The sequence below is a fragment of the Pseudochaenichthys georgianus genome, chromosome 9 (assembly GCF_902827115.2).
Source record: "Pseudochaenichthys georgianus chromosome 9, fPseGeo1.2, whole genome shotgun sequence".
Taxonomy (NCBI): domain Eukaryota; kingdom Metazoa; phylum Chordata; class Actinopteri; order Perciformes; family Channichthyidae; genus Pseudochaenichthys; species Pseudochaenichthys georgianus.
The window spans coordinates 46,557,061-46,584,268 of record NC_047511.1 but is presented as its reverse complement, the minus strand read 5'-3'; the positions used below and the strand labels follow the sequence as shown (position 1 = coordinate 46,584,268).

The following is a 27,208-nucleotide window of genomic DNA, read 5'->3' as shown; positions in this document are numbered from 1 at the left end:
AATATATATCTTTATTCACATCAGTTCAGTTACTTTAAGTATCTCTAGTCTTGCATCACCACACATCATCATAGATCAGTGCTTCTCAAAGTGTGGTCCGCGGACCACTGGTGGTCCATGAGCGCCCCCTAGTGGTCCGTGAGTATATTGGTAAATGTCCCATTTGAAATAAATACATTTAAGTTTTCCGCACTCTCGCGGGAATATCTCCGCAATGGAGCGAGCTTAACTTTCACTTTCAATTGCATGATATAGCGCAGCGCAACACCTTCATCACACATGTTGCCACCTGTTTGTACCATTTTCAGGCGATTTGTAAAAAACGATGTGTTTTTGGATATTTGTGGAGCTAGGTAGTCCGCGAGTGTTTTTTTATTGGTTAAGTGGTCCTTGGTATGAAAAAGTTTGAGAAACACTGTCATAGATCAAAGGCACCTGATTTTGCAGCTTATTTGTGGAATTACATTATTTTTCTTAAATAATTATCATGTAGTTGAACAGACAATAAACACAAAGCACCTGCTACTGCAACACAACACAAGAAAGCACCAACAGATGGATCATTGATCAGTCTGGAGTGCGATAATGACAAATTAAACAAACCTTATACAGAACTTTAACAGCGACATGATGAAGCTGGCATATCAGTAATAAATAACGTGTATTCAAGTATTATTTCCTCTCTGATATGTTGGAATGCATTCAGCTGTATTTAAACTCCATGGAGCTGCTCTGCGTGTTTTAACAGATGATTCTGACACGGCACGTTACATATAGGTGGATTATTGAATAAAAGGTTGCATTTTTAAACCTCTTTGTACTCATTTTGCTCCATTTCTTAACAGCGTTGTGTCTATTTGTCCGCGGTTATGTGTCTTTGTGTTCATTTCATATCTCATTTACTGTCTGATTGTGACCACGTTGCACCTCTTGGAGCGGTTTAGTGTCTATTTGTCTGTATTTTAGTGTCTTTGTGTTCATTTTGTTTCCCTTCTTTAGTCATTAGTGTCTCTCTGTATCGTGTCGTGTCCCTTTGTGTGATTTAGTGTCATTTTGAACCTCTTTTTTGTACTTAAGTGTACATTGTATAGCTGAATGCCATGTGTTCAGTAATCACAAAGATCCGGGAGTGTTTTCAGTGTCCTGTCGCTTCCTCTGTATAAACTACTTTCTGCCCTCTCACTTCTAATAATTGTGTGTGTTTTTCGGGTGGATAAACTGTCTAATTGTTGAAATAGTACAATAAATAAAATAATTAAAACAATTCCGTGTCTCTTTGTGGTAGCATTGCATCTTTTTAAAAATCATGTTGTCTTCCTTTTGGTGATTCTCTGCGTCTTGAACTCAATTTGGGTCCTTTTTTTGCGATTTGAATCCCTTCATATGCATAAATCCCCTAAACCCTGCACTTTATTCTCAGTAGCGCATGTTTCTCTCCGCCTCGCTGCTGCTGCTGCTGCTGCTCTTCCTCCTCCTCCTAATCCTCTGTCCTCTGTCAGATTTCCAGCTGAGCTCCTGCGTTGGGTTGAGGACCTCGGCCCCCGTGTCGATGCCCAGAACCTGCCGCTGCACCAGCTTGAAGTAAAGCCCCTCGCTGGCCATCAGCCGGCTGTGGGACCTGGGAGAAATAATCAATATATTGTGCCGGAATTTGAAAGGTCACGTATTATGCAAAATCCTCTTCTTCATGTCTCTTCTTCATCAACATGTGTCCCCTCTTCTTCATGTCTCCTCTACATCAACATGTTACCTCTCTTCTTCATGTCTCTTCTACATCAACATGTGTCCCCTCTTCTTCATGTCTCCTCTACATCAACATGTTACCTCTCTTCTTCATGTCTCTTCTACATCAACATGTGTCCCCTCTCCTTCATGTCTCTTCTACATCAACATGTGTCCCCTCTTCTTCATGTCTCTTCTACATCAACATGTGCCCCCTCTTCTTCATGTCTCTTCTACATCAACATGTGTCCCCTCTTCTTCATGTCTCTTCTACATCAACATGTGTCCCCTCTTCTTCATGTCTCTTCTACATCAACATGTGTCCCCTCGTCTTCATGTCTCTTCTACATCAACATGTGTCCCCTCTTCTCCATGTCTCTTCTACATCAACATGTGTCCCCTCTGTGGAAAGAGACTCTGAAAGTTTCAGGAACAAAGATTCTCTCTCTTTTTGATCCATTTCTATAAAAACCTGTCTGAAAATGAGCTGATCAGATTTTGGCCACTTTATGATGTCATAACGATGTTTTGTCTTGTGTAACCATTAGCCAATCAGAAACCATGGTAACCCCCCCCCCCCCCCACCTTATCACCTGAATCTCCTCCTAGAGCACCATTAGGCACTTTCACACCGCAGTACTTTTTCCACAAAGGTTCATCAGAACTCTTTAGTTCTCATGAACTAAGTACAGATCGCGTTCACACCGGAACAAGTCCCTGAGGAAGGATTAGGCAAATGAAGCCGCTGACGTCACTTCTTCTTCTTCTTCTTTGGGTTTACTGGCAGGTCGCAAACCACTTCACGGCGTATACTGCCACCCAAAGTCCCCGGCCGGAAGTCCCCGGAGTTGGGGACTGGCTTCAGTAGAAGCTGCTGGGAGTCCCAGCAGCTTCTATATATATTATTTATAATAAAATGGCGGCTTCACAAAACGTTTTGGGAGTTTTACGGGGCGTGGTTTGCAATCCGCCCAGCCAATCAGAAATAGGAACCTTTTTCTCCCACGAAAGTACCTGCTCTCTAGCAGGGACGGAAAAGGGGGTAGAAAGGTTCTCATTAACTAATTTTAGTTCCGGCTCTCGGAACAAAAGTGGGAAAAGTACTGCGTTGTGAACGCGCTAATTGTGTTCTTTTTAACCACATATCTCTCAGAGGGGCGTGGAGAGGGGCTCCTTAATTTCATCTAAAGTAACAGACAGAGAATCAGCACTTTTGAAACAGGGCTGAAACAGAGGGGATTATGGGTAATGCTGCAATGATCTGTTTGGTGTTTCAGCCAATCAGAGACAGGCTCTGGATATATATCTGAGACCTGTGATATATCGATGAAAAACAGTATAATAGGGGACCATTAAAGTAATCCTACGAAAGGCTCGTATTAGGTAGGTATTTTGACCTTTAATAAATACTGTTGAACTTTTCGAGAAGCTTCTTGGTCTTCTTTAGACTAACTCTTGGTCTTCAAACAAAAGAACCCAACATACCCCTGCTCGGCCACGCGGCCGCTCTCGATGACGATGATGTTGTCCGCCTTCTCCACCGTGCTGAGCCGATGGGCGATCACCAGCACCGTGTGGTCCTGCATGATGCTGTTCAGAGCCGTCTGCACCTGAAGAGAGGAGACATAAACCGACTGATCTTTAACTCGTTAGGATCCAAACGCTTCTTCTGTCATATGCAAAATAGCTACTGGTGACTTTTGTCACGTGACCTAACATAACATACCATTTGCTTGCATTTGAATTGTGATGCCTTCACTGACTGCTGCTCTTTTTTTAGAACTTCAAACAATAATACAGTACAATATATCTTTCAGTCACTTCCACATCTTCAGTTTTTCCAGCTGTATCAATACAATCTTGAATAGGTTTCAAGGGCTGAAAATAAATGTAATAAAGATGGCCTACCTTAGGAGATGAGAAAATAAATAATAGTAAATAAACAAAAATAATAATGGTGGAAAGAGAAAACAAGTGACATTCGAAGGTGTTAACAATTCTTGGGAGGTTCTGGTTTCAACCATTGCATGGACTTACTGCTGTTCTAAACTGCCTCTGAACAATGATGCATTCACTTACTGCTGCTGCACATTATCAGCTCTCTCACACATTATCATCTGACTGATGCAGCTTTTCACTCACGATGTGTTCGCTGTCTGCGTCCAGAGCGCTGGTGGCCTCGTCCAGGATGAGGACTCGAGGGTTTCTGACCAGCGCTCTTGCAATGGCCACCCTCTGCTTCTGCCCCCCCGACAGCTGGGTGCCTTTCTCTCCAACACCTGGAAACAATCAGGATAATAACGTTACTGACCCACATCTTCATAGAATAAATTGAGCAGGGATTTTTTGTTATACATTATAAAGACATGCGTTTGGCGGAATTCATGAATGCTTGTTACGATCATTAAGTTATGTTGAAATAACCTTGACAATTGTTATGTTATTGACCCCACTGGTGGATTTAAAAACCATGGTTGCTAACAAGTGTCTAAATGAGATGACTAAACGTCATCACGTCCAACATTAGCTGTCATGTGACCGTGCTGTAGTTCCATTATAGCCCAACATTAGCCGCCTTTAGCTTAGCGGTGGTGACGTGAAGTCATGTGACCGTGCTGTAGTTCCTTTATAGCCCAACATTAGCCACCTTTAGCTTAGCGATGGTGACGTGAAGCCATGTGACCGTGCTGTAGTTCCTTTATAGCCCAACATTAGCCGCCTTTAGCTTAGCGGTGGAGACGTGAAGTCATGTGACCGTGCTGTAGTTCCTTTATAGCCCAACATTAGCCACCTTTAGCTTAGCGGTGGTGACGTGAAGTCATGTGACCGTGCTGTATTTCCGTTATAGCCCAACATTAGCCACCTTTAGCTTAGCGGTGGTGACGTGAAGTCATGTGACCGTGCTGTAGTTCCTTTACGGCCCAACCTTAACCACCTTTAGCTTAGTGGTGGTGACGTGAAGTCATGTAACCGTGCTGTAGCTCCTTTATAGCCCAACATTAGCCGCCTTTAGCTTAGCGGTGGTGACGTGAAGTCATGTGACCGTGCTGTAGTTCCTTTATAGCCCAACATTTGCCGACTTTAGCTTAGCGGTGGTGACGTGAAGTCATGTGACCGTGCTGTAGCTCCTTTATAGCCCAACATTAGCCGCCTTTAGCTTAGCGGTGGTGACGTGAAGTCATGTGACCGTGCTGTAGTTCCTTTATAGCCCAACATTTGCCGACTTTAGCTTAGCGGTGGTGACGTGAAGTCATGTGACCGTGCTGTAGCTCCTTTATAGCCCAACATTAGCCGCCTTTAGCTTAGCGGTGGTGAGGTGAAGTCATGTGACCGTGCTGTAGTTCCTTTATAGCCCAACATTTGCCGACTTTAGCTTAGCGGTGGTGACGTGAAGTCATGTGACCGTGCTGTAGCTCCTTCATAGCCCAACATTAGCCGCCTTTAGCTTAGCGGTGGTGGCGTGAAGTCATGTGACCGTGCTGTAGTTCCTTTATAGCCCAACATTAGCCACCTTTAGCTTAGGGGTGGTGACGGGAAGTCATGTGACCGTGCTGTAGTTCCTTTATAGCCCAACATTAGCCACCTTTAGCTTAGGGGTGGTGACGGGAAGTCATGTGACCGTGCTGTAGTTCCTTTATAGTCTAACGTTAGCTTTATACTTCAGAAATCATAAAGTGTTGTTATCATGCTTTTAAAGCTCGGTTGGATGCTACACAATAAGATGCTGTTGGTACCTGTACATGTGGATAGATATGTAAATTGTAATCCCTGTAAATGTTGCTGTATGATGTCCTTTTGTTGTTCTGTTGTTTATGTGTTTATGTCTTCACGTGGAACCTACTGCTGCAGGTCTCCCTTGAAAAAGAGATCATTGATCTCAATGGGATTTCACCTGGATAAATAAAGGTTTTGAATTAAATTTAATTTAATTATGTAGAGATTATCCTGCTGAACTAGAGAACTGAGGTAGGCTTGTGGGGCAGTGGGTTGTGCGTTGGTTTTCGGATCAGGGGGTCACAGGTTAAAACTCCACTGCAGTCTGCATGTCGTTGTGTCCCTGAGACACTTCACCCCAAATTGCTCCTGTGAGGGTTACCCACATTATTGAGCATGTAAGTCGCTTTGGATAAATGCGTCTAACAAGTGACATGTAATGTAATGAACTAAACGTGTACTGTAAGTATCATAAACATTGAGATAACTTTCTGCAATAATCCAATAAAATAAAACCCATTGAACGAGAGAGATGCTGCCTCAAGGATCGGAACACAAAAATAGGTGAACTGTTTAGTGATTACTTGTCTGGTAGCCTGTAGGGAGGCAGCTGATGAACTCGTGAGCGTTAGCCTTGGTGGCCGCCTGCTCCACGGCCTCCATGGAGACGTCGCTGAGGCCGTAGGTGATGTTCTCCTCCACCGTCCGAGCAAACAGCACCGGCTCCTGGCCCACCAGACCGATCTGCAAACAACAACATGGAGGAATGATCTACTATTTACTATTTTTTTAAAGAACATCCATAACCAGAGATGGCAAAAGCACACACATATTTTACTCAAGTAGAAGTACAGATACAGAAGTATGGGCTTTGAAATGTACTTCAGTAACTAGCTAGTAACTAACTACCCATAACTAGCAGCTGTTTTAAAGAGTACCTGACCTCCCTTTATATTAATAGAACAATAATGTCATTGTTAGCTAATGAATGTTTCCATGCTGAACAACGGCAACATGACAACGTTTCCATTGGTCCCTCTTCTTTAGAGAAGACCAGGAAGTGATGGATACACGGATCGTGTTCAAATCAATAGGCACGCAATGACTCTAAAGAATAATAATCACGCCACCAAACAAAGATTAAGGATAAAGTAACTCTATTATATGGTACTTTTAATCTGAAAAACATGCCTCTTCCTGAGCTTTCTGTGAGGATACAGTCACTCTATGGGTCTTTTTGTTGTTCTGACCTTGGAGTGCAGGTAGTCGTGCTGATAGGTGTGAACAGGTTTTCCGTCCAGCAGAACTTCTCCTCTCTGCGGACGGTAGAAGTTTTCCAGCAGACTCACACAGGAGCTCTTCCCGCTGCCCGAGGGCCCCACGATGGCCGTCACCTCGCCGGGACGTAGCATGAACGACACCCCCTGCAAAACACACAGAATCAGGAGCAGTTATTCATCTACAGGTCAAAAAAATGAAAAAAAATGTCAAATATAGACGATTACACTTAAGGGGTATTTTTGTATTACACTGGTTTTCTTAATTCATATAGATACTTAAATCAGAATCATCAGAACAGGCTATAACGTGGGTAATTGGATTTTTTTGAAATATGGGCGAGGCAGCTGGAGTTTTGGTCACTTTGGGGCCAGATTTGTAAGTGAATTTCACCTCTACTCTCTAAGTCAGTGGTCACCAACCTTTTTAAGCCCAAGATCCCCGCCTTGGTGAAAGGCGAGATCTACCTATTGCAGAATTGAGTGAAAAAGACGGCCCAGACAGTACTTCCAATTACATCAAATTATTTGGTGCAACTTCCAATTTGATTGAACCAAGAACACAACATAATTAACATGTCAAAAAGGATATATATATATTTACATCATACCTATCATTTTAAGTTTCATTCATTCCTTCATTACAATCCTAAATATAAATGTATGTAGCTTATTTTCCATTTGTTTGAGTGATTGAGTACATTATTTTGTTGACAGCAACAACAACAAAGAAAAAAACAACATCTTGCAGTGAGCAGAAACATAAAGAGCCATTTTAACTGTGAAGCTTATCCACTGAAGCTTCATGCAAGTGCAACATTTAACATTAAAACTAGTTATTTACAATAATAATACAACAGTCGCTGTTGTATCTGTGTCTGTATCATGTTGTTATGAGTGTGGACGGAGCAGATACAACGTTAGTTTAGCCTGATCGATCCGATCTCCATTCAGACAACACGCCTATAAAAGGTTTTTCGCCTGCCGTCTTGTCTGCAGGCTTGTCAAAGCATTAATTCATGTTTTTTTACTAACCGGTATCAGTATGTAGTTATTCCGGCATCATTTTGAAACGTGTATTACAATTAAATCACGGTACAATATGTTCATTTTGTTGTAGTTGGTATCTACCATAAGTGCAGTGAGTTCAGAAATATGCAGCATCACTTGAAGTCAGACTATTATTTTCGGGAGCGACAGGGAATGTCTCAAAGACACGTCAATCAAGTGGCACCTGCTAACAGGGTGGTGGATGATAGGCTTACATCTAAAAACGTTATTAAAAAAAAAACATTTCCTTTTTTTTTTAAACATTTCTTTCTTTTGTTTCTTGGTGACCACTGCTCTAAGTGATGATGTCATCCACTCTGAACATTCCGTCACACACACACCCATTATATAATCTGAAAAACCATAAAACTATACCAAAACATAAACTGTGATTTTAGGAAAACCGTTCCGTCTATATAAAAACTTTTAGTCCAATAAAGTTAAGAGTCTGGAGAGCCGTTTAAACTTTAGATATGTTTTCTACGATAAAGTATGGCGAATCAGTGTTACTTCAAAGTAGGATGATTCTGAGCTCAGGGGCCTCATTTATAAAGCCTTGCGTAAGATTGGCGTGGGAAGGTTGCTTTCGTAGGACAAAGCAAATAAATACGCACCGACACTTTCCGATTCATAAAAGACTGCGTACCGGCACAGGACTTGCGTACGGCACATCCTACGCCGGTTTCCCTTTATAAATCACAATCAACTCGAAATGCGGCGCAGCTTTTGCGGGCTTCACGTAACGCCCATATTTGCCTATAAATAGTCAAAGAAACGCACATTCATTCATTCACAGCCCCACCTAGTGTCAGCAGAAAGTATTAAAAATAATGATTATAAAAAAATGCAAAAAATAAATAAAAAAATATATTAAATATATTTTAAGATCATGTTTAATCATCTGATTCGTCTCATTGCTGTTTTAGTCTGTGTTCTTCTAATTAGTGTCTACAGTGTGCCTATTGAGCTGTTTAGAGCCATGTGGGACAAAACCCGATCCTGCCCCTCCCTCTCACTGTCTAAGTGAACGGTGACTGTAAAAACTACACTGCGCATGCTCAGAATATTTTCCTATTTAATGTGTGTGGCAAAAAAATAATGACCATAGGGGCATAGTGCTGCCATCCCCACCATACGTCATTTCAAGTACGTGTGCCGCGAAAAGTGTGGTGTGTGAAGAGGAGACGAGAGAGCTGCAGTGAGGCGTCCTAAAACCAGGAAGTAAGCTGCGCATGGCTTCCCTCGACCTAAAAGCAATGAGATTTCTCCATAGGATTTTAGAAAATAGCTCAAAATAAGATCTGTGGGAAACAAACCTGTTAGATAAATGCACGTTTTGTTCAGCCGGATAATATCCACATGTCTACCCTACTTTTATAATTTTCGAATCATAAATCTATTGATTAGATTAGATTTATGATAGACTTTTGAAACTACAAGAACATAAGGAGGACTTTTACAAAAAAGTAATAGAGATTTTTGTCCAGAAGGATAGGCAAATGGACTTAATCTTCAAGTCAAGGTAAGACTGCAATTTTATTGAAAATGGGATCTTACTAAGAGAGAACAATCCAATATTTAAATGATACAATTACATTTTGTGGGTATCCTTTTGTTGAACTGTCTGTTTAAAATTAATTGAAGCATCAGACTAAAGAGGCTTTTGAAAATAATATTATATTTTGATTTAGGTCAAAATATAATATTTGTAAACCTGAAGAGTCAGAGCCCGTGCCTCACCAGCCATGAACCTCACTGCAGAAGCTTATAGACATCTAAGTTTTTTGTGCCCCACCACTTTTGTACATATAAAAAGCGCCACTGATGATAGTATATAAAACCATGCTCGTATCTATACAACCTATAGAAATGCAAAACGGCATCAGTTTAAAGTAATTGTGTGATGCTTACCTCATCATTTATGAGAATACATTTCTTGACAGAAACATAATCGAGGGGTGATAAATAACGTTTCTGTACTTATTTATTTCTCCAAGTTATGTTTTTGTGTGCACTGAGGAGTCTCAAACAGACGTTCGTTAAATCCTTTTAAGATTGGCTTTAATCAATTTGTGAAAATGAATTCTTCATATATGATAAATAAGAGATAACATTTTATTTATGGTATTATTTCCACATATTTCTCTCCATTCTTCCTTCTGCCAACGGTGTCGCAGTTTCTCGTCTCTCCCGTTATTGTGCTTAGTGCGTACGCATGGGTCAGAGTTTGCGTGGAGGACCGCACATTTTCCTGCCAAGTTAGTTTTTTAGTATAAATCGCAAACAGTGCGTAGAAACTGGCATACAACATTTGTTGTGCGTACGCACCGTTTATAAATTAGGCCCCTGGTCACGTTGATTCCCATTCATTCCTTGGAAAAGTCACAACACACCATCCGCGATCATTCCTCACGATTTGATATGTTTGTGTGGGTGTGTATGCAGGATAAAAATATGTGTGTTGGCAGAAAGATCCCTGCGAACGAACCTTGAGAATATCGGTATCGGGGCGTGTCGGGTATGCAAACGTGATGTCTTTGAACTCCACCAGACCCGAGCAGGTGTCCGGAGCCTCGGTGCCGTCAGCCCGGTGTTTGGGTTCCCGGTCCAGATACTCAAACACTTTCTCTGCCGCTCCGACTCCCTGCATGAGCCCCGTGTACACCGAGGCAATGCTCTGCAGGAGAGAGAGATATATATATATATATATATATATATATATATATAGAGAGAGATATATAGATAGATGGATAGATATTAAAGCAAACAGATATTGACTAAACTTTATTAAAGTAAACAGGTATTATCTTGAACTGTATTGAAGTGAACATGTATTATTTGGGACTGTTTTAAAGTAATCCTATATATATATATAGACCTTCTTACATACACTTTCCCAGACACCCTGACACACACACAATACACTCCCTGACCAAGATATCCACACACACACACACACACACACACACACACACACACACACACACACACACACACACACACACACACACACACACACACACACACACACACACACACACACACACACACACACACACACACACACACACACACACACACACACACACACACACACACACACACACACACACACACACACACACACACACACACACACACTTCCTCTTACCAAACACACACACATGTCCTTTTCAAGGTTCTTTTTGGGGCCAATATAGCACCAATATATCTGTGTACAATGTTTGATTGTTTGGGAAAGAATAGTTTGTGTGAAACCTTCCCTGGGAAATTAAAGGAGTGAAGTCCGGTGGAAGATAAGAAGTGACTCTCCGCCCCAAATATGTCCATATATACTGTTGTTTATTCATGCACGGTGCCCCCTGTTGCTGACTGGCCGGTCCCGATACCTGTATCGCACGGCAGTGGAGCGGGGAGCCCGGAGTGCTCTGTTACAGGGCACTCTGTATTTTCGTATTGTGTCTTTTTACCATTAAAATCAGATTATTGTTATAACTTTTATGCCGGTGTTTTGAACTCCTTTTCTTATTAATCTGACCAGGCTCATCTAACGGACGGCACAGAGCTGGGCTTTAAGCCACCACTACTGTGTCTGCTCCTACAATATATAGATAGATCGATTGGTAGATGGAAAAACACAAGACAATGTACATAAGAGAAATAAACAGAAAACTAAATAAAATAGTAAAACTGATGAAATACCTCGAGACATTCGCCCAGTTCCAGCATGTATATAAAAAACGATATTAAAGAACCGCTGCTCATCTGCCCGCTGACGACAAGATGGCCGCCATAGTAGAGGACGGCTATCTCCAAAGCAAGCTCCGAGATCTGAAAGACACGGATAACAGATAAGAAAACAACATTTAAAAAGACAGATGTAGCTTTTTACATGTTCTGATACGTACACAGCTCGACCACATGTACCCAGCGTAGGCCAGCGCTTGTTTTTTGTTGAGCTGGAACATGACCAGGAGTTTGTTAAGGTACGTGTCGGCCTCCCCCTCCTCGTTAGCGAAGCTGCGAACCGTCCTCATTGACGAAATAGTTTCCTCTGCAACTTTATTCGCCTCTGCAAGGGTTGTTTGCACCTCTTTGGTCAATTTCTGAAGATAACATAGATGAAGGATTACAAAATAAAGTGATAATTTGCATACATTTCCATAACAGAGAGTGAACAATGGATACATCTAAAGAAAACCAAATATAAACCCTTTGATTATGGTCACATCATGGCCTTTGAGGGATATGAGGGCAAGGAAACTATTGATTTTGTGCAGATTATTATTATTTAACAACGCTTCCTAGACTCTCCTCAAGAGAGTCTAGGCCTGACACGTTCAACACATGGATGTAGAGATTAAGTCTTAACTAACCTTTCATATTTTAGACATTAGGAATAGCACAACATTATAAAATAATGCAGTGAAAGGGCATGTGGTCTGGCGCCCCCTATTGAGTGGTAGGTCCATAGTCGCATATAGTTGCTCCAATGTTTACGAAATTTGGTACGGACGTTGCACTTGTTATTGCGGACATATTTCAAATTGGTCTTCCTTGTCCACGTCCACCCAGAAGACTGATATTTAGCATAATTCAGGTTTTTCCTTTATCTTTGGCAAACTTTTACGAACTCCCATTGTACCACGATTTACATGAGTCATCTGAACATTGTCCCATCTGCTGACGATATCCACGCACTGATGTAGAGATTAAGTCGTAACTAACTTTTCATTTTTTAGACGTCAGATATGGCGCAAAATTATAAAAATAATGCAGTGAAATGGCTTGTAAGGGTGAACATGCTCTCTGGCGCCCCCTATTGAGTGGTAAGTCCATAGTTGCATATTGTTGCTCCAATGTTTACGACATTTGGTACGCACCTGTTATTGCAGACATTTTTCAAATTGGCTTTAATTATCCCCGCCCACCCAGAAGTCGGCCATTTTGCATTTTTCCTGTATCTTTAGCAAACTCCAATTTTTAACGATTGACATGTGTCATCTGAACATCGTCCCATATGCTCAAAACTGTACACGCTTTCAGAGGGCGTAAGCGTGACACCACCTACGCATTAATGTAGAGATATTGCTTGTTACTACAATTAAAATAATCAACACATTCAGTTCATAAATGTACTTTACCTTGTAGTAATCTCCATAGAGTTTGGAGACGACAGCGATGAAGGGAAATCCCATGATGGTGACCAATGTGAGCTTCCAGGACATCCCAAACATGAAGATGAAGAAGCCGACGCTCTTAACGATGCTCCGCAGGAACACGTTGATATTGTTGGAGATCAGGTCGCTCACTTGTGTGGTGTCCGCCGACAGACGGGAAATAATGTCCCCTACAGAGATACAGGCAGGAAATAACATTTTGTATTGATGTTATTCCATTACATCGACATGAAAAAATACGTAATTGGATTAGTAACAAAACTTTTCCAAAAAGGGGGATAATTAGCAGGAATACATTTTAGAATAAATAACAGTATATATATTTTTGAGGGAGTGAAGTATATTTACTAAAGTACTGGTTGAAGTACTTCTACTGCACTACATTTGGGAGCACTTTATATTAAGCTATAAAGTCATTTTAATAAGTTAATTTTGTATTTAAATTATATTTTTGATGCCAATACTTAAAACTTAGAAACATTTTGAATGCAGGAGTTTTACTCGTATCAGAATTAATGCTGTCAAAATGATCGCGTTAACGGCGGTAATTAATTTTTTGAATTAATTGCGTTAAAATATTTAACGCATTTAATGCATGTGCAGAATGGCCTGTCCCATACATCCCACCAGTGGCAGCGCCAGGGTATGGCTGGGGTAGGCCACCCCCATACCAAGAAATGGCTTAGCCCCACCATGAGAAATGATGTTAAAGTAAGCAAAATAAAGTCCGCCAACTCGCGCCGAGAATTGCACAGACAGCAGTTAGTAAGATTGATTTCAGTAGCCACTTGTCTGGAAATAGCGAAGACCAGAAACGGTTTTGAAAACTTTTGTCACGTAGTGATCGTCTTCTCAATAGAACATCTTTGATAATGTCTTCTGGCCAAGCAGAATCAAGATAACGGCGTGGTGTTGTTGCAGGAAGTCCCGACGGAGAATACTTTTGCTGCGTAATTTTGCGTAATCTGAAATGCGTACCATCACTTGTGTCACAAAGCGCATTTGCGTACCGACGTACTTGTGAAGCTTTTCCAGAAGGCGGTTAGATCACCGGACGAAAGAGTCGGTCTCTGTGTGCACAGACAGGGCTGCTGTTAACGTCGGTCCCTACAACGGAATTGTGCCAAAACTACTGCCCCCCCCCCCCCCCCCGTCGACTTTCCTGAAGTACTCCCCCGTTGATAGAAATCAATACGTAATGAATTAACACCCCACGGTTTGATGAGTGATAGGTGTGTGGGTGTCTTTCATTTTGACATGCAGAAAAATGTTATAATAAACATAGATACTGTATGTGAAATGGATATATCCGCCTTCTTTTCATTTATCTTTCCATTCCCACAACAATATACATAAATCAATGGCATATTTTGGACATAGTTCGAATGGTGATTAATCATGATTAATTAATTTTTAAGATGTGATTAATCTGATTAAAATTTGTAATCGTTTGACAGCCCTAATCAGAATATTTCGACACTATGGTATTACTAAATGTACTGAAGTGAGTTATCACCAGTACTAGAGGGGTAGAATCTAATAAGAATTAAGGGACGTTTCTTTAATACCTGTATGGTTTTCATCAAAAAAGGCGATTTCCTGCCTCATCAGCGTCCTGAAGAGATGGTTCCTGAGACGAAGGTTTAATTTGCCAAACATCAGCGTGAAGACTCCTCCACGTACTCCCATTGCAAGAGAACTGGGGAGAGAATAGAGAAGTTATAAAGCATTTAAAGGAAGGAGTGGTGGAGGGATGTCGTATTTCTGCAGAGGCCCCTGAATTTAAGTAATTAAAAAGCTAATGTTAGGGTATAAAAGAACTACAGCACGGTCACATGACTTCACGTCACCACCGCTAAGCTAAAGGCGGCTAAAGTTCGCCGTGTTCCCTCCTTTGCAGACCACTCACACAGAGAAACCTATAGAGCTGACTACAGGGGCAGAACGTGAGACCGGAAGGAAGATGGAGTATGAAAGGAGCAGCGGGACAAAAACAGGAAGGAAAAAGAAGAAAAGAGAATATTTATCTACAGTGATAGGTTTGACAACAAAGATGAAATTTACATTTCAGGAATAAAACTGACTGGGAGGAATATAGCCGGAGTTCTGTCTGACAGCAGGTTATTTTTGGGGCCAATATAGCACCAATATATCTGTGTACAATGTTTGATTGTTTGGGAAAGAATAGTTTGTGTGAAACCTTCCCTCTTCCACTTGGGGACGTCCACAGGAGTAAATACTGGAACACCTTCCACTTCGAGCAGCTGCTGAATCCACACGCTGAGAGTTTCACCAGAACAAAGACTCAAAGTGAAAGTAAGTCTCAGGGAACAGGGAGCGGCTGCTGCCGAGTTCACTGCTTCACTCACAGACAACATGGCTTCCAGATTAGAGGAAGATCTCTGCTGTACCGTCTGCAGTCTGCACTCTGAGAAACTCAAGCTCTTCTGTCTGGACCATCAGCAGCCAGTGTGTGTCGTCTGCAGAGATTCAGAGAAACACAGCGACCACAGATTCAGACCCATCGATGAAGCTGCTCAGGATCTCAAAGAGGAGCTCCAGGAAACTCTGCAGCCCTTACAGGAGAAACTGAAGCTGTTTAGAGAAGTTAAAGTGAAGTGTGCTCACACAGCAGGACACCTGAAGGTCCAGGCCCGACGCACAGAGACGCAGATTAAGAAGCAGTTTAAGAAGCTTCACCAGTTTCTAGAAGAGGAAGAGGAGGACAGGCTGGCTGCACTGAGGGAGGAAGAGGAGCAGAAGAGGAGGATGATGAAGGAGAAGATGGAGGCTGTGAGCAGAGAGATAGCAGCTCTTTCACACACAGTCAGAGCCACAGAGGAGGAGCTGAGAGCTGAAGACGTCTCCTTCCTGCTCAACTACAAGGCTGCAGTGGAGAGGCTGCAGCGCCCCCTGCTGGAGGCTCCACAGCTGCCCCCAGGAGCTCTGATAGACCAGGCCAAACACCTGGGCAACCTCAGCTTCAACATCTGGAGCAAGATGAAGGACATGGTGTCCTACTCTCCTCTCATCCTGGACCCCAACACTGCTCATCCATTCCTCGTCCTGTCTGAAGATCTGACCAGAGTGAGACTAGGAGAGAGACAGGAACTTCCTGATAATCCAGAGAGGCTTGATAGTTACTACTGGTCTGTCCTGGGCTCTGAGGGCTTTGACTCGGGGATTCACAGCTGGGATGTCCACGTTGGAGACAATACAGGCTGGGTACTCTGTGTGTTAGCAGAGTCTGTCCAGAGGAAGGGATTCATACTGTCTGGAGTATGGAGAATACTGTCTATTGGAGGTAAATACTCAGCACGGTCACCTCCACGTCCAGAAACTCCTCTCCTCCTGCAGAAGGAGCTCCAGAGGGTCAGAGTGAGTCTGGACTGGAGCAGAGGAAAGCTGTCGTTCTCTGATCCTGACACGAACACACACATACACACCTTCACACACACTTTCACTCAGAGGATGTTTCCATTCATTGGCACTTGGGATGTACGCCCACTTAAGGTGTTACCACTGAAGGTCTCTGTGACTCTAGAACAACAGATATAAATGACGACGGCGATTGATATGGTTTATTATGCAGACCTTCCTGCTAAGTGTCTGTTCCTTTCTCCGAAACAGTTTCCGGTGAAGGCTTCTCAGATGGTTGTTAGCCAGGTTAACCATTAAAGACAGAACTGGAGGATTTCCCCAGAAATATGTCTAACTGTTCCTTTAATGTTTTGGTCAGTAGGCCTGCTGATATATATATGTGTTTGAGTTTATCAGGGAGCATCGATTTAATTTGGATTTTCGTCGATCGTGAGTTGTGTTTATGTTGTCTTTAGGTGACTTGTGTATTTCATCTTTAATGAGTTCCTTTAAAAATGAATCGTATCACCTCAAATTCAGGAAGATTTATCTTGAAAATGCTCTACTTGGAAGATAATGTGTAACTCGTCTAAATGTGTAAATGCCCACCTGACTAAAGCGAGCGCTGACAGAGTGATCACAGGTTTAGCGAAGTACTCCATGCTCTGGTGCACCACGATGCTGTCGATCGCTTTCCCGTAGTAGTACGGGATGAAGGCCTCACCTGCAGGACAAAAGGAAAAATACATATCATGTTAGTTTCATGTAAATATCATGTGAATATCATATGAATATTATTATTTGTATAGGAACGTCATGGTGTTACGTGTTACCAGGAAGAAGAGTAACACCAGTGACAATTTGGAGAACACACTACCATTTTAACAAAATGGCTGCCATGTGTCAGACCAAATGTGGCTTCAGTCAATATTAAAATCATTCCCATTCAAATGTTCACCCCTAGGGGGTTATGAAATGAGTAACACTAATGACAGACGCACGTAACATTTGAAGATAAAATGACACCTTTAACAAACAAAGTAAGAAGTATCTGACTTATGTCTTTGTCCACTGCCTCAAATGATCTCTTGTTACAGGAGGCACTTCAGAGACAGTACATTACTTCAAAAATAAAAGCGTTTTGTGTAGCAGTAACACCAATGACGTAATTTTGGGTGACTGGCATTTGAAATAAATTGCAATTTACGTATAAAACCAATTTTTTATTTATTTTTTATTTAGTACCATTGCAAAGACAATCTCTATTTATTCAACATATATAATGAATGTGAGTATTAGGTCAACGTCATGTATGTTGGTATCTGCAAAAGTAAGTGACAGCACTTCCACCTTTTCTGTAGAATGACCCAGATATGTTATTTTCCCCTGTGCAATTCTCCATTTACTCAACAATAACACATACTTGTCCTTGTGTTTATTTATTTGATTAATAAACACAAGTTGGAGTCCGTCAGGACTGAGGGTCGAAGCAGCTCATTTGCTTTAGAGAATATTATACCCAGAAGTAAGTATTCTCTCCGCTTCACTTGACAAACCCCGTGATAGTCCTCAAGCTCTGTGATTGGAGAGTGTGCTCCGAGGGTTACGCCGAGCGTCAAACAGCACTTGAAATGGGATGGAACCACGGCAGACTGTCCAAAACGGGATTTGAACGGGTCCACCGCGTCCCCCCTCCCCCACCCCGTCCCCAGAACTACACATTCTGGCTATTCTGTTTCGCAACATGTTCTCTATGGCACGTCTCTACTGGGAGTTGCAGTTTTAAAAGACGTTTTCGTATTTCCCATTTTCATTTCATTTCAAACCTTTATTTATTCAGATCGGTCCCATTGAGATCATAGATCTCTTTTTCAAGGGAGACCTGCAGCATATAGATTCCACATGAAACATAAAACAATAAAGGACATCATACATTATATTTACAGGATACATAGTTATAGACATTTACAAGTGCCCATTGTATCAGCAAGCATTTCATTTACCCTAGCTTTAAAAACATGCAGAGGAATGAGATTGCTCAGTTTCAATTCTTGCTGAAGATTGTTCCAAGCAAGTGGAGCTGCGCACATAAAAGCTGTCTCACCTGAGACAGTCCTTGCTCTTGGCACATCTAACAAGACTACATCATGTGACCTCAGACAATAGCTGCTTGCAACTCTCTGTGTGATCAGAGAGCAGATATAATACGGGAGTTTACCCAACAAAGCTTTATAGATAAACGTGTACCAGTGACTGAGCCTCCGTACAGAGAGTGATGGTAAACCTGCCTTGGTATACAGTGTACAGTGATGAGTAAGCGCTTTACAATTTGTGACAAATCTCAGAGCACTGTGATACGCAGCACCCAATTTGCTCAGGTAATTGGCAGGTGCATTCATAATAAGAAGTTGCCAGTATTAAACTGTGTACATCCCTGGAGGTTTAGGGGACAGGAAACACTCACATTTAAAACATATAATTAATAAATGGGTGAAAATTGCTTGTGCCCATAATGGGCAGTATTAATATATATACCCACATGCCAGCTAAGGTCAGAAGAGCTTTATTTAACAGCTGGTCTTATGTCTGTGACCCCTGTTGTTAATTGATAAGCCTGAAACATGCACTTGTCAAGGTTCAGAGGCACATTGTGCAAATATGGCAGTAGCCATCGATCAGCTTAAGATAAGATATACTTTATTGATCCCAAGTTGGAAACATTTGCGTTACATCAGCATGTGTAACAGTTGTAAATATGCAGTGGTGTTTATTTGTAAATCATATAATCACACAAATTCTGTGTTTTATATTTAATAATTCTGTGTTCTTTATTTATTGATTGTTCAAACCTGACAAGGCCGGAGATGAAATATCTACATACATCTTATAAGAGTATAATACATATGTATAATATCAGTTACAATAAGTGCTTCAACATAGTTAACATTGCTGGAGGTATGCACACATATTGATAGATGTCTTGTAATGCACTATTGAGGAACCTGCAACCCAAGTTTTTCATTCAGTGCAGAACTACACCACAGTTGTGTAGGCCTATATGATCTGTCAATAAACCTTAGAAAATCTTGAAATCTTGAAAGGGATGTGCAAAATAGTCATTACATACAGTCTTTAATTAACTATTAGTAGAGAATAACGAGTAATGAATATACTTTATAGGGATCCTATTAATATCTAATAATAAAAATAATGAAATTCAATAACATGCTTTAACCACCAGGTGTCCCTTTATATCAGCTGTGCACCTTTATGGTGTAAATACAGCCTATCTAACAATTGGATCAAATATAAAAGTGAGCCGAATTAGTGTTGATACTGCAAGGAGACGTATTGTGTGAAAAGAAATGTAAGATGTTGTTTAATGGCTGATATATTTATGATCCACGTCACGTTTTCAGTTCCTCATGTTTGTCTTCTCATCAGGGCTCTATAAATACAGAACTACTGCAGATATGTAATATTTAATGCAGCCGACTCACACACAGCGGAGACGAGGAGGAAGAGGACGGCGACAGACATCAGCCCTCCGTCCTTCCTGCAGTAAGATAGCAGACGTCCCAGTGTCGCCCCAGATCCACTCTTCATCTCCTCTTCCTCCTTCTTCCTCTCACTCTCCTCCTCAGCTCTTCCCACCAGCTTCTCAGTGTCCTGGAGAAACAGCGTTCAGTTATTATTTGATTTGATTCAAATGGGTAAAACAATAATAAAAAATAAATAAATAATTAAAATAATTAAATGAAACGTGATAATTATTATACTATACAAACTTAAGCAGTGCCATATTGATAAAAATAAATATGACTGATTCTAAATATAAACATATATATATATATATATATATAAAGCTAACATTTCTTTAAATGGAAATGTCTTTTCTTACCATATAATCACTTTCACTCACCCTTTATAAATTATCTTGGTGTCAAATCATACACTTTTGACCAAGTGGAAACCAAATTCAGGTCTCAGAAGCTTCTTTTTACCATGTCTTTGCCATGCTATAAAAAAAAACTCCTGCCAATGGACAACTGGGTAGCCTAATATGCACGGTGGTGGAGGTGTTGGAGGTATTATGGGGTGAAGCAGTGCAGTAGTAGAGGCAGTACTGCTGACATCATGGTGTTCAGTCTCTGCTAACTAATTCTGCTGACATGAAAGACTAGTTTTAGTATTAATGTGGTTTAGAGTCCCAAATGCTTTCTCCTAAGCCCCACATTTTTACTTTTTGTGTTTAAAAAGACATGAAAAGCTCAAGAGAGGTTTTTCTAAACATTAAATGTGACTTGCCCACAGTGATAATTAAACAATGCATGATGCACTTTGTTAGTGAAAGTGGTGGGGACACTTTTTGCAGATTTAAAAAACAGTACTGCATTAAGCGCCCCCCGCAAACAATACATATAATGTACATACATATTCTTACTATCCTTTTTTAACAACTGCAATTGCTTTACTATTCTCTTTTAAATTACTACTAATATTAACCGTGTCGCAGGTCCAAACAGCACCACTTGGGTTGCCAGAAATACACCCAAAAAGTCCTCCAGATGTTCTCGCGTACAAGTCTTTGTGCACGCTATTTTCAGAACATCTTTAACAACTTATCCCAATGCAAAGTAATGGAGACAAATTGGCCATTTCCAATAGTGGTGGGGACATGTCCTCAGCGTCCCCAGTATAAATTAAGCTTATAATTAAATTCCAAAACTCCTGAAATTGTTCCATTGGTTAAAGTTCTGTGGGAAAATACTGCTTCCTCGGCTGGAAATGGCAGCCAACTTGGAAATGGTCGAAATTTAGAAAAGTGGCTAACAGGCTTTTTTAAGTAAAATGGCCCCAGAGGGATTAACATGGACATTTTGGTTGTTTCCTCTTCGGAAAGATTGTAACAGCTATCTGCAGCGCTAAAAATCCTTGTCTTTTTGCCGGTGCTTTTAATTGAACTATTCATATCTTACACTCCACTGTAGCTTTGGATCATATGTTTTATACCTGTGTTATTCTATATTAGATTAGATAAGATTCAACTTTATTGTCATTGAACAGAGTACAAGTTTCATTCCACAGGCCATAAGACTGTTAAACACCAGAACTAACAACATCCAGAACATTAATTTGTTTGCAACTTACAAATTATGTATCACTTGTATATAGACTCTTAAGGCACTACTTCTATTCTATTTACTTGCGCTATTTTATCCATTTTATTGTGTTGCACTGTTGGAGGAGCCTGTGACTTCAGATTTTCATCGACATAACTAAACTGTAGCTATGTACGAATGACCATAAAAGCCTTGAATCTTGAATCTTTTGAAGTACAAAGACAATGAGATGCAGTTATCGTCTAACCAGAAGGGGAAAAGTGCAGAGTGATTGTAAACTTGCCTCACATCCTCTTCTGCTGCTTCTGTCTGGACTCTTCCCCGCCTCCTTCTTCCCGATCTGATTCCAGATCAGCACCACGAGCAGAGAGGAGACGCAGGTCCAGCAGATGAGGCTCAGACACCAGGGCTGCTGGAAAGATAAGATGAGATAAGATCAAATTGACTTTCATTGATCCCCGTAGGGAAATCCAGAACACGACAGAAACACAGGTAGTACACATGAGAATATACACAGTTATAATAAGAAAGAATACATAAAATAAGACTAAAGATGTGGTATCAGTATGACAGAGGGAAGCTGGTGGACATAGTTGCACTCCCAGTGGGCTGATTTGATGCATTTTAAAATTTTAGGGGACTGAAAACTGACATTTTGGATCCTAAAAATGTCGGAAATGGATTCAACATCATCAAGAACCTCCAAAAACAACATCAGAATTGTACAAATCGGCATGTTAACTAATGCTAATTAATACAACTTATGCTTATTGTCCAACATATATAAAGGTGTCCTATTATACTATTTATAGGAATCATAGGTCTCAGATATATACAGATTTATAAAAACATGTCTATGAAGTGTACCAAACAGATCACACATTCAAGCCTCAAATCCCTCTATTTCAGCCCCGTTAGAAAAGCTCTGATTCTGGGTCCTTAGCTTTAAAAACATACATAACAAAGAGGACGGGGAGCTAATGCCTGTCCAAAATTCTAGCAGCAGAAACTCAGCCAAATGCTGCCGTGATGAAACTCCATATCATGTTCCAAACCACATCAAGGATTATTTCTGAAACAGTATGGAGCTCAAACTCTTTCTCTCTCTCAGGTGTACCACAAGGTGACTTCCTTTTTATTTCCTGCTTCTTCACACAGACTCTCTCCAGTACAGGTTAGCTCTGAGTGTTAGCGATGCTAACGTAAACACAGACCATATTACGTCCAAAACACGTCAGGCATGGTTTCTGATAGCAACCTTTCTGATAGTGCCGTGGGTGTAAAGCCAGCCCACATTTTAGTAATGTCGTCATATCGGCAGCAAATCTGGATCAGCTCCGTTGTTCCCCCGTTTTTAGAGATTTGGGTACGGAGGAAAAGAGGGAGGGTTTTATTTTCTTGTTTTTTGTGTGAGTCTCCTGACACCCCGGGGACACATATTTACGCATCAAAGATATAAAAAGGTGCATTTTGCACGATAGGAGACCTTTAAGTTAGCATCCGGCAGTTTCTATGTTCTCTATGTTTACCTGGGTTAGCGGCTCCTGCTCGGACAGCATCAGCATCTTGGCCAGGGCGAAGGTGATGATGACGAGGCAGAGGAGCAGCATGGGGGTGGAGAGTGTGGAGACCCTCGGGGGGCCATCTTGTTTGTTCCAGGACACCCCGATGCAGGCTCCCAGCAGCAGGGGGCCCCGCAGCAGCACGCACCCCCACAGGTCCAACACCGAACTCAGGAGGTCAAAGTTCAGCGCCTCCTCCCTGAAGACGCTCCAGTGAGAGCCTTGTGTGAAGAGGACGGTGGTGAGGATGAGGTCCAGGAGGATGAAGAGCACCGCGACGATCAGTGATACTTTAACGCCCATGCTGACACACAGGGAGAAAATACAGTGTTAGAGAAGTCTCACTCGTCCCCAGCTTGAGCTTCAGCCTCAGGATGTATCTGTGATCCTCTCCAGAATGGAAGTAGCATCACATACAGAGCATCAGCTAGTTCCTGAGCAGTGTCCTTCACATGCTGATATCCAAGAGAGGGCGTTACACAGTCACAAGATGGAGGAATTATGACTTTTTTTCAAAATTATGACTTTTTCTCGAACCCGAAAAATTCTGACTTTTTCCTCAAAATCTCAAAATTCTTACTTTTTCCTCAAAATCTCAAAATTCTTACTTTTTTTCAAAATCTCAAAATTATTACTTTTTTCTCAAAATCTCAAAATTATTACTTTTTTCTCAAAATCTCAAAATTCTAACTTTTTCCTCAAAATTCTGACTTTTTCCTCAAAATCTCAAAAATTCTGACTTTTTCCTCAAAATTCTGACTTTTTCCTCAAAATCTCAAAATTCTTACTTTTTTCTCAAAATCCTTACTTTTTTCTGAAAATGTCAAAATCATGACTTTTTCTCAAAATCTCAAAATTATGACTTTTTCTGAATACTTAATACTTTTAATAATCATTCGTCCCCGGCTTGATCTTCAGCCTCATGATCCATGTATCTGTGATCCTCTCCAGAATGGAAGTAGTCATCACATGCAGAGCATCAACTAGTACCTGAGCAGTGTCCTTCACATGCTGATATCCAAGAGAGGGAGTCACACAGTCACAAGATGGAGGAATAGAAAGCAGTATTCAACGTTTAGTTCAGATTAGCTCCACGTCAGAAATGAGCATGCTTGATGTCTCTCTCCATAGAGGCTGAATCATCATGTTAATCACATAGCTATCATATGCCTCAAGCAGTCCTGATGCTCTTCTAGGTAATCATACATCCTGTCATGTTCACAGCTACAGTTGGGATGCCTTTCATGTTACTCTCATGTTGGAATAGGACACTCAGTATTTTCTCAACATACAGGAAGTTATTGCTGATTTGACACAACGGGTTTCAATTTTAACGTTTTTTTTCCTGAAAAACAGTTGTCCGTTTTTTTTTATTGCAAAGTCTACTTTTTATTACATTTAAATATGTAGACATTGCTGACAAACAGGGGAGAAAATACAGGAAGGTATTACAAGTGCTAGGATTGGACTCTAAAGGGTTATTTTTCTATTTATTGATTTTAGCCTAGCAGACCATTTGCATGCAGTGCAACCTATAGAACACACTACAGGAGAGGAAAACCCCAAATAAGCAGAATATAATGCATCAATAATTATATATTTTATATATATATTATTCTGAAATGGACCAATCTGCACAAAGATTACTTTCACTGTCGCTACTTTCACTATATGTTGATGATAATACTTTTCTACTTTTACTTGAGGAACATTTTGAATGCAGGACTTTTACTGTAACAGCGTATTCCTACACTCTGGTACTTCTACTTTTACTCAAGTACAAGATCTGAGTACTTCTACTTTTACTACAATATCTGAGTACTTCTACTTTTACTACAATATCTGAGTACTTTTACTCAAGTACAATATCTGAGTACTTCTACTTTTACTACAAGATCTGAGTACTTCTATTTGTAATCAAGTACAAGATCTGAGTACTTCTCCCTCATAATAACGTTTTATCAATAAGTCACTTGGGTCATTCTACAGAAAAGGTGGAATCTGGGTGATACAAATCTGCTGAAATATTTTCCTTCTAAAAACATCTAAAACCTGTTAAATAGCAATAACTAACTCTTAACTTGATGAATCCACAACAAGTAGAGCTTAAAGTATTTTTATTATTTGTATACTTTATACAAAGCTTATTTGTATAGGAATGTCACTGGTGTTACCAGGAAGAAGAGTAACACCAGTGACAATTTGGAGAAAACACTACCATTTTAACAAAATGGCTGCCATGTGTCAGACCAAATGTGGCTTCAGTCAATATCAAAATCGTTTAACTTTTCAATACAATACATGTTCCCATTCAAATGTTCACCCCTAGGGCTATGCAATGAGTAACACTATGACAGACTGGAAAGACGCATGTAACATTTGAAGATAAAATGACACCTTTAACAAACAAATAAGAAGTATCTGACTTATGTCTTTGTCCACTGCCTCAAATGATCTCTTGTTAGAGGAGGCACTTCAGAGACAGTACATTATTTCAAAAATAAAAGCGTGTTGTGTAGCAGTAACACCAATGACATAATTTTGGGTGACTGACATCTATTTGATATTATTATTAATAATAATGTGAGTTTTTGTTAACATCAGTGTTATATTTAATGCTTGTAATGTTATGTAAATATAAATTAGATTTATTTATTGAAAAAAAAATCTTTTAAATTAAAACTATCGGCTCCACTTCCATGTATTCCATTTTAAATAAATTGCAGTTTACGTATAAAACCATTTTTATGTAGTACCATTGCAAAGACAATCTCTATTTATTCAACATATATAATGAATGTGAGTATTAGGTCAACGTCATGTATTTTGGTGTCTGCAAAAGTAACAGCACTTCCACCTTTTCTGTAGAATGACCCACTTACCTTTATTTTGAAGGAGAGGTGTTTCCGGTCTTTAGCGGCTGGTGGCTACAGGGGGAATTCCAGATACATCTCACAATAAAGAGCTACATGTAAATATTACAGTTCTGTAGATGATTGTCCATTAATAACAGAAATACTACATTCACTAGCACATTAGGAGAGCTGGCAGCAGGTGAGTTTCACACTCGTGCCTGTTATTAAATACCTTAAAATCCACACAGAGCATTACATAAAGACACAGGCTTCCTACTTAATAAATAAAGAGCAGCTTACATATAAGGCACCCTAACAAAACAGCATTTATTTATATCTCTCTGTATATCTGAGATAAATTAGGCTTAAAGAGAGAGCCGACCGGAACACTGGTATCAAAGATCGTCTATAATAAAGTGAATTCCCACTCTGAATCAAAGTCAGAATACTTTGTTTATCCCGAAGGAAAAAAGACAAGATAAGATATACTTCATCAGAGGTGATAGAAGTACTCAGATCTGGTACTTCAGTAAATGTAGAAGTACTCAGATCGTGTACTTTAGTAAAAGTAGAAGTACTCAGATCTGGTACTTGAGTAAAAGTAAAAGTACTCAGCTCTTGTACTTGAGTAAAAGTAGAAGTACTCAGATCTTGTACTTGAGTAAAATAAGAAGTACTCAGCTCTTGTACTTGAATACAATAAGAAGTACTCAGCTCAGAGTGTAGGAATACTCTACTACAAGATCTGAGTACTTCTACTTTTACTCAAGTACAAGATCTGAGTACTTTTCCCCCAGCATTTGAAAGTGAAACTTGGCATCTGTTTTATCTTTATATATGAATTCAGCCACCTTAAAAAAAGAGAAAAGGTTTAGCTACCCTCCATAAATGACCGAAAGTACACTTCACACACTTATGCTTTCGTACCTGATGGTCGATTGAAAACCAGACATATATTTGTAATCTTTCTCTGAAAATCCCATGTCTTAAACATTAACTCTGAAGTAGTGATACCCCTGTTTCTCTTTTACCTCTCTGACGTCAGTTGTTGCGAAAGTGAACATCTCGTGGCTCCTCCCACCTGGTGAGCGTTCAAGAGCCGCTGGGAAAAAACACACACAACAAAAAGTGCTAAAAAAAGGTCTATTTTTAATTTTTGAGGGAGAGGATTCTCGCTCACCAAGTCAATTATTACTTCTATTGTTATTTAAAAAAAATCTAAATGTACAAACATTTCAGATATGTTCTCAACTGCTCAATATACTCTTATTTAAACACTTACAAAAATAAACAAACTTAATTATCAAATTAAAATCTTAGTGTTTATTAATTTAATTAATTGTTAATACATGCGGACCTTCACCA

General features: G+C 40.3%; 1 protein-coding gene across 4 annotated transcripts; it reads right to left on the bottom strand.

The window, feature by feature from the left end:
- Nucleotides 1-26,840, bottom strand: abcb9 (ATP-binding cassette, sub-family B (MDR/TAP), member 9). 4 transcript variants are annotated; one of them, XM_034090732.2, is made up of 15 exons: nucleotides 26,771-26,840; nucleotides 22,956-23,292; nucleotides 21,710-21,838; nucleotides 19,804-19,972; nucleotides 16,913-17,027; nucleotides 14,512-14,642; nucleotides 12,908-13,113; nucleotides 11,672-11,869; nucleotides 11,466-11,594; nucleotides 10,252-10,440; nucleotides 6,687-6,860; nucleotides 6,021-6,180; nucleotides 3,865-4,001; nucleotides 3,208-3,332; nucleotides 1-1,618 (listed from the first exon to the last, which is right to left on the bottom strand). In XM_034090732.2, the coding sequence occupies exons 1-15, from the start codon at nucleotides 26,824-26,826 to the stop codon at nucleotides 1,417-1,419; spliced, it is 2,457 nt and encodes an 818-aa protein (XP_033946623.1). In that variant the 5' UTR covers nucleotides 26,827-26,840; the 3' UTR covers nucleotides 1-1,416. The 4 variants fall into 4 exon arrangements, with proteins under 4 accessions (XP_033946623.1, XP_033946624.1, XP_033946625.1 ...); XM_034090733.2 differs by having other exon boundaries at nucleotides 21,710-21,835; XM_034090734.2 differs by lacking the exon at nucleotides 26,771-26,840 and adding an exon at nucleotides 25,871-26,242.
- Between the last annotated feature and the right edge of the window lie 368 nt (nucleotides 26,841-27,208).

Excerpts from the sequence above, each read along its gene's own strand:
- abcb9 (XM_034090732.2), bottom strand. The coding sequence starts at position 26,826 with ATGGGATTTTCAGAGAAAGATTACAAATATATGTCTGGTTTTCAATCG. Across the intron at positions 11,870-12,907 it reads TCTATGGAGATTACTACAAG|AAATTGACCAAAGAGGTGCA; the intron begins GTAAAGTACATT and ends TGTTATCTTCAG. Across the intron at positions 1,619-3,207 it reads GGCCGCGTGGCCGAGCAGGG|GTCCCACAGCCGGCTGATGG; the intron begins GTATGTTGGGTT and ends TATTTCTCCCAG.